The sequence below is a fragment of the Lygodium microphyllum genome, chromosome 28, assembly GCF_053477565.2.
Source record: "Lygodium microphyllum isolate KBCC chromosome 28, Lygodium_microphyllum_v1.1.10, whole genome shotgun sequence".
Lineage (NCBI taxonomy): Eukaryota > Viridiplantae > Streptophyta > Polypodiopsida > Schizaeales > Lygodiaceae > Lygodium > Lygodium microphyllum.
The window spans coordinates 52899392-52910301 of NC_141162.1; the positions used below are offsets into that span (position 1 = coordinate 52899392).

General features: G+C 41.8%; 1 protein-coding gene across 1 annotated transcript; it reads right to left on the minus strand.

The window, feature by feature from the left end:
• Positions 1-377: 377 nt before the first annotated feature.
• On the minus strand, positions 378-1185 carry LOC148011440 (histone H2B.9-like). The gene has a single exon (XM_087670302.1). It carries the CDS (start codon positions 1118-1120, stop codon positions 659-661), a length of 462 nt encoding a protein of 153 aa, XP_087526428.1. The 5' UTR covers positions 1121-1185; the 3' UTR covers positions 378-658.
• Positions 1186-10910: the final 9725 nt, after the last annotated feature.

The window sequence follows — 10910 nt, forward strand, 5'->3', positions numbered from 1 at the left end:
ATCAATATACTTTACATCTCACCATAGAACACAAAACTCCTTATAATTACCATGCAACAATAATTCTACCACACCTCATGACCACTAACTCTTTGACTAGAACTCCCATGTCTCCCAAAATCCTCTTCACTAAACTACTTTACAAGCAACAAAGCATGATGCCTTAATTTCATTTCAATCTCTATTAAAGAGAATGATACCATATGTTGCTTCTCAATTACCTAAGAGAACTCCTAATAACGCATACCCAATCTAAATCACTATCCAATTAAAGCCTTTTTTAGGCAAGGCCACAATCTATTATGCCCTTAAAGTACATCAACACTTGCAAATCCTAGCAAACACAGTGTGAGAGCCGTGACCAATATACTCTGATATGCTCCCGGCCAATGAGAGTCCTGACCTTTCAGACCCAATGAGGTTTGAGCAACATACAGCCAGGTACGCTTGTTATTCGGGTACCTGCTCACAGGAGGTTCGTGGAAGATGTAGCACCCGAAATCATTTGAGAGAGAGAGAGAGAGAGAGAGAGAGAGAGAGAGAGTCTCAGGAGTTTACGAAAAAAAAAAAAAAAGAGTCTCAGGAGAAGCGGTGGTGTTCACAAAAACACCGTTTGAATAAGGACAGACAGAGAAGGGCGCGCGATGGCGTGTGATTTTCAGGCGCTGGTGAACTTGGTGACGGCCTTGGTGCCCTCGGAGACGGCGTGCTTGGCGAGCTCCCCGGGCAGGATGAGGCGGACGGCCGTCTGGATCTCGCGCGACGTGATGGTGGGCTTCTTGTTGTAGCGGGCGAGGCGGGAGGCCTCCTGGGCGAGCTTCTCGAAGATGTCGTTGATGAAGGAGTTCATGATGCCCATGGCCTTGGAGGAGATGCCGGTGTCCGGGTGCACCTGCTTCAGCACCTTGAATATGTAGATCTTGTAGCTCTCCACCGATCGCTTCGCCTTCTTCTTCTTCGTCTTGTCCGCGGCCCCACCGCCGCCTTCCTTGGCCGGCTTCTTCTCGGCCTTGGGCTTCTTGGAGGCCGCCGCGGGCTTCTTCCCGGCGGACTTACCGGCCTTCTGCTCCGCCTCGGCGGCGGCGGCAGCTGCGGGGGTCTCCTTGGCCTTGGGGGCCATGGCGAACAATACTACGCTCTTCTGGCTTTTCGCGAGGAGATAAAACAGCTTCCGTCCGAGAAGAGTTGCAGTGAGCGCTATAGCGAACTGCAGACAATCGGCTTTATGTAGCCCCTGATTGCCAAGAAAGCCCGCCAATTTCAAATTCCTGTTTTCGAATTCAAATGGCATTAAAATGCTAAAGGCCATTGGCAGTTTTAAACTGCCCCCGACCGAGTTGCAACTTCTTGTTCACACCACTCACTGTCCACAACAAACCGTTTTGTGTATTTTTCTCCTCTGTATTTCCAAAAACATCGTCCAAGGCTGGTTGCACACGAAGCCGGACAACGTGTCTTGCAACAAATAATTGTGATCGCAAGACTACATCATACATGTTGGATTGCTATAGGGTCCACAATGGCATACACTTCTAGGTACTCAATCTCCCCCACCCAATCCACCCAAGGTTCTCTCCATGGCCAACTAAGGAAAATATAACTTACATAGTTAAAGGTGATGCTCTACACACCCATAGGGATTGAATCCCAACAAATCCAATTCGAGAAAAACTCTATAACCAATGGGCCACATCCCTCTTAATGCACATGTTGTGTGTAAACACTCTCACGAACATTTTTCACACTGCCCCAATCATCAAGGGTAGTATGTAACTAGTCGAAAGTTCAAGTTTGTCCTTTAAACAACCATCTATTTATTTAACATTTGGTCATAAAATCGACTCTAATATTTTCTTCCCTATACACCAATCATATTTCAACCTCTTCCTTTTTCCATTGGATCGGAAAACAAATTTGCATCGACACTATTTCACACTCCAATATTCTAGTAAAATAATGAATTTCTTATTGCTTAAGAGTCATCCTTATCTTGGACACAAGATCATACCAAATGAGAATTTTTCTCCCAAACACTCCTTTCACCATCCAAGGTGACAAAACACATTCCCTACACTAGACATTCCATGCCCATGCCTCCTTCAATGTTACAAAAACAATGTGTAATTTGCATCCTAAGCCATGTTTCACCTAGTAAAAGTGTGAGAAGGCATACATGTTCCATGCATAGCCATCATATTTGAATTTTGTGACTTCATGCCCTAGCCATACTTCCCACAATGTGCACAACTCATTCAATTTGTTGGTAGGCATACATTGTGAAATAGGCATCTTAAGTTAAAGTAGCATCAAATAAAATAACACTACTAATTGTTGATGAAGCCTAGCTAAGTGATAAGGGCCAGTTCTTGCTCGTTACCAAAACTAATAATCAACTCTCTCTCTCTCTCTCTCTCTCTCTCTCTCTCTCTCTCTCTCTCTCTCTCTCTCTCTCTCTCTCTCTCTCTCTCTCTCTCTCTCTCTCTCTCTCTCTCTCTCTCTCTCTCTCTCTCTCTCTCTCTCTCTCTCTCTCTCTCTCTCTCTCTTTTAAGTAGTTTCTTTTACTACCACCACACTTCTTAATCAATTTCACACATTGCCATGTACAACAACTATTAAGAATAGAAAGTTAATAAAAATAATAGTAGTGTTAAGTTCAAAGTGTGAAAGAAGCTCAAAGGCACCAAATGTAACTAAAAATACTATTTTTATAAGCTATCATAAAAGTAACTACTAAAAATAGCAAGTAATCACCACCTGTTGGAAATAGCATGAGAGATAAAAATAGGAGCTAAAAGAATGATAGATTAAATTTGGAGATATTGTGAGACAGCTAGGAAATGTGAGATAAGAAGCACAATTAGATTTCGGTGAATAGGCATGTATTTATCTATCCGTCTCTTCTCCTGGTGCTCCCTTACTCACCTTTATTTAGTTACTCTTGGAGCAATCCTTTGATTGCATCTTTGATCATTTGAATTTCTTTCGGTGATCTCTTATACATCAGCATTTTGATAGCTCATCCTGGATATGTTGGAATGTCATGGTGAATGGGAGTATTGATGGTGGTCTACCTTGTAGTTGTTGGTAATACATGTGGATATCTTTGAAGAAGCCTTTGTATGTCTTATAGTCATTGTTGTTTAGAAAGTTTTCCTATTTGGACCCATTGAAAATAGCTAATGTGTGACTAATATGGTGAATGGTATGTGTCATGAGGACATGTATTTTTGAAACCTCACTTAACATATGGATTAATTTTAATCGTATGATTAAGTAAATGTTACACAAGTGAGGTGCAACTGGGGTTAAAGTAACTTATGAGCCCGAGACCTGAAGAAATCACGGGATGTCAAAGGCAAAAATTGTTATAAGTTATGCCGCACAGGTACTTGGTGGTATCTGGTGCCAGTTATTGGCCTAAGTCATCCATTTGGCCATAAGTGTCAGTTAGTGACACTAGAGAAGTGGCGTTTAATGGTATTTAACGCCAATCTGCTTTGATCTTAACAAGAAAAGTTAGGAGTTGTAAATCTAATCATAGGTAAGCAATGAATCGTGTATGGTATCGTAATGCAACTAGTTTTTCTTCTCTTTGATCAAGACAATATCTTCATGAATAGACAAGGATAATGTTTTACCCTAAACACCTAAACCGCAAAGGACTCGCTTAGGACTGGTTAAATCGATGCAACATATCCTAAGTGCTAACTAGGGTTTAGCACGTTGAGGACATGACCTAGTCGCACTTATTGCCAAGTTGAAACTCTTATACCCTAAAGACTTGCCCTCATTCACGGAATGTAGGGACAATAGGACACACTTGCGAGAAACGATCTAGGGTTTTTACCCTAAGGATCGCTCGCTAAAAGAATGAAACTCTATTTGGATTTGGACCTTTAGGACCGACAATATCGACCTAGTGCAATCAGGAACGGATTGTTATGAAGATACCCTAACCCTGTTTCCTATCTAATCATGATTTCGTGATTAGACAACGCCATTCGATGGGTAAAATAGTCCCATGATTTTTATGTGACACTCGCGCAATTGGTTGCAGAGTCGCATGATCTTGTGATTTGATCAAAAGGGAATGGCCAATTCCTCGGAATGAGATTGGCAGATTCTTACGCAAGTTTATCTTGCAAGAGGAGAAATAATCGTCGTGATATAGTACCTTTCTTGGGTAAAGTAACCAAGATACGAGGATTAGATATTTGCTTGGAAGCAAAAGACCAATTAGTAAATTGGAATAACATATTTACTGTTAATAGAACTTAAGGTATTGGTTAAGTTGGGTTAGTAGGGTACGGCCCTAACCGAAGGATATAGGGTTAACAAACAAACCCTTGGGGATCTTGCCAAGTCGCAATTGATCCTGGATCGAGTGCTGGATGCATTCGGAGAGAAAGATTCACTCCTTAGAAATTGGCCAAATAAACGACCACTAGAATTGATTGTGCTTGTAACAGTTTAGAAAGCACTGTTTGCATTGTTTGCTCAAGGAACTAAAGGATGAAAATATATCTAATGCTTCAGGTTGAAGGCCTGAAGGAAGAGGCAGCTTCAGTTACCCCCGACTGCCTGCCTGACCCTAACCAAGGGGGTTGTTGACCGCGCCGGGAACGTGGACCGAACCCGCCGCGAGAGGTCTCTCCGTTGAGTTCTACTTGGAGCAGGAGGATGCTTGGGTGCCAGGGGGGGCTCTGGCCGTAAATCCCTCGCCTTCCGGGTCCTGCACAAGAGGCTAACGTGACTCGGGATTGGATCTCGAGGCCCGCATACTAGTTTAAGGGCGGAAGCTTGGAATAGTGATCCCTGTGGATTACTGAATAGCCTTCGGGCGGATTATGGACAAGCCTATGGGCCGAACTCCTTGTATTTCAAAGATAAAATGATGAAATGATAATAAAGAATTTGATTGATATTGTTTTTCTATGTCACGTGATAAGATTACGTGAAGGAACCAGTGCTTAACGGATTAATTAAAGAAGCTGATTGTTACATGTCAAAATTAATGTGTTAGATAATTACATAACTAAATCAAACCGAGGAAAGTGCGGAGGATAGGCCATAGGTCCGTCCTATGGTTGGGTGGTCCCGGTTAGCCGAGAACTTTTCTCAAAAATCTCGAAGAACAACGGGATGATCATCATCATCAAAACGAATAACGAGAGCGATGACCTAGAGTTACATCTTACCCGATTTACGCTGTTTTAGGGGAACGGAATGGGACTATGCCTTATGGCAGAGAGGTTGAGCTTTGCATCCCTCTCATTTCCCATTCTCCTTGAACCAAGTGCAACGTGATTACGCTTCAGACCTGGCGTTTCTGCGTAAAGTAGTTCGCTCGGGTCTGACGCTAATAGCTGTTAGCTAATGACCAATCAGAAAAACCCTAATTTCGATCGATCCTAAGTGGGAACGGCCAGGATACTTCCGCTACGTGGCAGACGCGGGAAGACCTAGATCGCAAAACCCGTAACATTCCATGGGAGTGCCAGGCGGAGTTTTCTAGACATCCTTTCTGATGGACTGCTAAGACGTGTCCTGGATGATACTAGTGGACACGTTACAATTGGCATAGGCTTGATCTATTTAGGCAAATGTTCAAGTACGCAATGAGGATTGATTGGGCTAGAGTCCACTAAGTGGATAAGATGTCCAAAAGATGGTGTGAATCCTAATTCATAGTTGTGGAAACCCTAAATGCAAAAGAGACACAAACCCTAACCCTAACCCTGATCTTGTGTCCATATAAGAGTGGTAGGTCTCAGCTGTATTCACTCTCTTTAGCGGCACATCCATGTTGCATAAGCACTATCAGTGTGAGTACTCAAGCTTTCTATTCAATCTTTCCATTCTATCACCTTGCTTCCATTGTGTTGAGAGTGACTCCTGAGAGAGAGTGAGTCCGCATTTGTGGCTAACATTTTGAAACCCATGTGGCTAGGTTAGGAAGGAACAATTGGAATGAACCGATTTGTTGGAGTGAGATTGGAATAGGATTTAGTAGAAGAAAACCCCAAAAATATATAAACTTAAAACTCAAATACAAAATGCAAAACTGAAGGTACTCTTCTTGTTTGGCTTGTTGTGTAGCAAGGTTGCTTGATGAAGATTTTTCTTTCTAGCTTGCCTTTATCGGTGGTTCCATACTACATGTTCATGATTTAATGCAAACCAAATCCATTGCTTACCCTTGTACTTGCCTCATGACAATCTTGTCATGTTGAGGTAGAGAAAGAACCGTAGAAGAAGTTATAGAGGGAATAGGTGAGGGAAGTACAAAGAAGAGTAGTAAGAAGAAGAAAGAGAAGAAGAGGTAGGAGAAGAAGATTATAAGAAAAAAGAAGAAGGTGAAGAAGACAAGAGAGATTAGAAGAAGAAGGCCATAGAAGAATAAGAGAAGGTAGAAGAAGAGAAGAAGATGGAGTGAAGAAGAAAGAGAAAATAAGTGTTAGAAGTAGACAAAAAAGAAGTAACATTGAAGAATAAGAGAAGGCCAAGAATATATGGATAGAAGATAGAAGAAGGAAAATGAGAAGAAGAAGAGTTAGAAGGATAGAAGAAGAAGAAGAAGAAGGGTACAAAGAGAAATAAGAGTGTGGAGAAGAAGAAGAAGAAGAAGAAAGAAGATGAAATAGAAAGGTTGAGGTAGGAGGAAGAAGAGAATGGAAGTGAAAGAATAAGAACTTTTTTTTAAATAATAAAAAATAAAAATAAAGATAAAAATAGGTCAGTGAGAGGAAGTAGAGAGGTATAAATGTGTGTGTGTTGCCATCAAGGTGGTCCCCTTTTTGTGGCTCAAGGTAGCATCCTAGAGTAGGCACGACATTGTCTCTAGAGTAGGCGGTGTTGTCTTTAGTGGCAGGCATGAGCTTGGTGTTGAAGCAGGTGGTGTGACTGTTCTCTCTCTCTCTCTCTCTCTCTCTCTCTCTCTCTCTCTCTCTCTCTCTCTCTCTCTCTCTCTCTCTCTTTGCATGGCGGTGGCCCCTCCTCATCATAACTCATGGCAATAGCTCATGGCGATGGCCCGCCAACGTGCAAGGTGGAGGCGAGTTTTAACTATTATTATTATTATTAAAATTTTAAATTTCTCTCATTTTTCCACCCGTTCACATACTCACTCACTCATAACTACCACATTACACGCACCCATTCACACATGCACACACCCATTTGCTCCCACAAACAAAAACACACTTTTAACTACCACACGCACCCAACCCACACTCATCAAGCTCACACCCCAGTGGCACACACATTTTACACATGCGACCCGTGCACACACCCATATAAAAATCGATTCACATACAATTAAAATTCACGTGCATACATTAAAGTTCACACATACACACATGTCAACCAATATACTCACACTCATACTCACATTCCAATATCCTCATCAATACACTCACACTCATACTATAAACCCTAAACGATCACTCAGACTCACACTCAAAGCTCACTCGTTCCTCGCATACTCACTAATACCCACACTCACTCACTCTTTGTAAAACTCACACCTTTCCCTAACCCCCATTCCCTCATTAACACACACACACACACACACACACACACACACACACACACACACACACACACACACACACACATCATATTTTCTCCCACACACTAGTTCACTTGCACACACATTAGTTCACTCGCACACATTAGTTCACTTGTTCACATAGAATTCACTTACACACATTAGTTCACTTACTCACATAGAGCTCGCTCGCATACATAGAGATCACTCGCACACAATATTTCACTCCCACATATTAGTTCACTCACATATATTAGATCACTTGTACACATTCGTGTTCAATCACACACATTCATGTTCACTCGCGCACATTAGATCACTTGTACACATCCGTGTTCACTCACACACATTCATGTTCACACACACACACACACACACACACACAAAATACTCCTCCAAACACACACAATTCCATACATACACTTGTCTACCCTTACACAACCTCCATTCCTACTCATTGCATCTAGGTGCATCTAGACGTCTAGTTTTCTACCTTTGCATAATCGCCTCTAGGAGTCTTGTCTTTGTCTCTTGTATTAGGTTGGTCTTGATATTTTTTCATCTTTGCGATGAAAGTGTGGGTTTGTGGAATTGCTTGCACAAGAGTACTTTGAATTTTAAAGGGAAAAAACACACCTCAATAACTTGGAACTTCTAGTGTTTTCAAGTAACTTGCAAACTTGTCTATTTAAAGGATCTAATTGTTGGGAGGCACATCCTAAAGGCCTTAAGCATTCAATTGATTTTGTACAGTTGAAGACAAGTACACTAAGCAACACCTTCTCACATTCACAAGGTTTAGGCTCTAGAACACTCCATAACACTTCACGGCTTAAGCTCCAAGATTACACTCTTGTCCTTGTATGCGGTTGCAAAATGGAAAAGTAATTCCCTCTCCCCCTTAAGAGCAAACCCTTAGCCCTGAACCCGCCCAAACCATATCACAGCATGAATCCTCTCTTGTCACAGGATTAATCCTTGAGACCAAACCTCTGATGGTCCTCCGTGATGAAATGATTGACTTGGTCACCTGGTCTTGATTGACTTGGTCAATTGAGAAGCCTTAGATCCCCAACCTAATAGAATGGACGAGGCCACATTTCTAGACTCTCTTCCATGAGATGTTAGACAATCCTTGGATAGCTACCAACAAGCTGTACGCTTTGATTGTGCTTGACTCTACCCTATTGACTTAGAGGAAAAACTCATGACCCTTAAAGACCAAGGAACCAATACTTTTAGCAAGATCCTTGAACACACAATGGGCACAAAGCAGTAACTTTTTGACATGAAATTCGAATCAGATGAGATCAAGAACATGTTGTTGAATGTAGGAACATCAAGATAAACCATTGACACCCTAACAAACCTCGTTCAATGTAGGCTCTTTGATCACATAGATCTACTCATTGTAGGAGCTCATATGGCCCAAACATTGCTGATTGGGGTGGGTAACACACTTGCCCATCAAGACCAAGCCAAGGTACCCCTAGTGGCTGAGCAAATTGACAAGTATCATGTTGGAGATGACCCATACAACTTCATAGAGCAAGTTTGTGAGGCTAACAACCTTATAAGCAATGCCAAGCAAGCTCAAGCTTTTGGGCTTTGCATGGGCAAGAAGGGTTGTACTTGGTTTACTAGCCTCGATGCAGTTGATAAGGCTTCCTTCGCAGCTCTTAAGACTCTCTTCATTAAGGAATTTGCAAAGGCAAGCTACGAAGACAATTTGATTGTTTGACTCATGAACATAGAGCAACAAGATGAAAAAGCATGCTAGACTATGTGTCTCGATTGAGAGGTCTCTACAAGAGAATTCGGCAAGTCGGGCTCTGTAGTATTATCATGGAGCAACTATGACAATCTGAAGCTGATGCACATTTAAGTCATTGCCTTATTTAAGTTTGTAGCTGAAAACCAACTGTGCCAAAGTAGTCACAAAAGCTTTCATCAAGGGTATCCATGATGAAAAGCTCTATGAGACACTAGCTAGTAATTGCATGTTAGATCGAACAAATCTTAATGAAGTTTTAGATGAAGCGATTTGAATAGAAGACTTACATAAGGAGAGAACTCGTGAGAAGAAAGGAAAAGGCTTAGAATCTGACTCCTAATCCAATAGAGAAAAATTGAGATAGGCAATACCCACATTCAAAATCTCATGGCATATGTAATAAAATAACAAAAGCTCTTGAAAATCATTGACTCATTTAGGTAGACTTGATCATACTAGCCAAATGTACAATGCATACATTGCGATGATGACCACTTATCGTTTGAATGCTCTCGATGACAAAGAAGGGCTTGAACTAATTATGGGTGGTTTGGTCACAAGGAATCTACATGTTGAGTCCCTAGCTAGCTTTCCTATGCTATGCCATATGCAAATCATGGGCCCCCATACCCAAGACATCAACAAATGGCTCTTCTTGCTCCTCATGAACAATGACCTATAGCTCCTCAAGCTGACATTAACCCATCGGGCATTCCACGGCCTCCAGGCCCGCTCATAACTTAGCCACCTAGTGATGCTCTAGTCCATTTTGTTAAAGAGCATGCCAAGGATGATGATTATACCAATCCATATGTCTCTTATGACAAAGAAGGAAATGTGATGCTTATGGAATATAGGCATGTACTCCCAATCATGATGTTAGACTAAGGTTGAGGGCATGGCTTGATGCAACCCCCAAGAGACTCTTGCTTGCTGGATGAATCCGATCACATCTCCACATGGTGCCCTTAAAAACAAGAATAGCCAAAGAATAATGAAGCTGACCAAAGGTGTCCGGAATGTGGAATAACTCATATGTATTTCAATTGCCTAAAAAGGAAAGCTAGCTCTAGCAAAGCTATAGTACCCATTGTGCCTTGACTCTCTTTGTAGTCAAAATGCTGAGAGATAAAGATGTGATTCCCATAACCATTAATGCCATTACCCGTATGCAAGCTAAGCACGGTGGTGTTAGTATCCTTGATCCATCTCTAGCTATTGGTTTTGTCATTGGAAAGAAGAATGCAAAGAAGAAAATTAAGTGTGTTGCTCTCAAACTCAAGAGTGACAAGATCACTTCAGTTTTCGCAGTTGCTTCAAGTGCTGAGCAAGCTACATTTGCTCCACACACAAAGAAATGTCTACATAAAGTAGGTGAATATGCTGATTTCGAGCATCAACTTAAGTTGATTAGCAAAGTAAAGAATTGGGTGGAAAACAAGCTCAAGCTAAAATTAGGGCTAAAGAAGCCAAGGACAATTTGCAGCCACATGGCATGAATAGCACACTTCCCTTGTCCTCAAGAGTTGGCCCTAATACCTTTGGATGACCCACTTTTGAATTTGGTGCACAACAGCTTGCCCAAGG

Coding starts and splice junctions, on each gene's coding strand:
- LOC148011440 (XM_087670302.1), bottom strand. CDS start 1,120: ATGGCCCCCAAGGCCAAGGAGACCCCCGCAGCTGCCGCCGCCGCCGAG.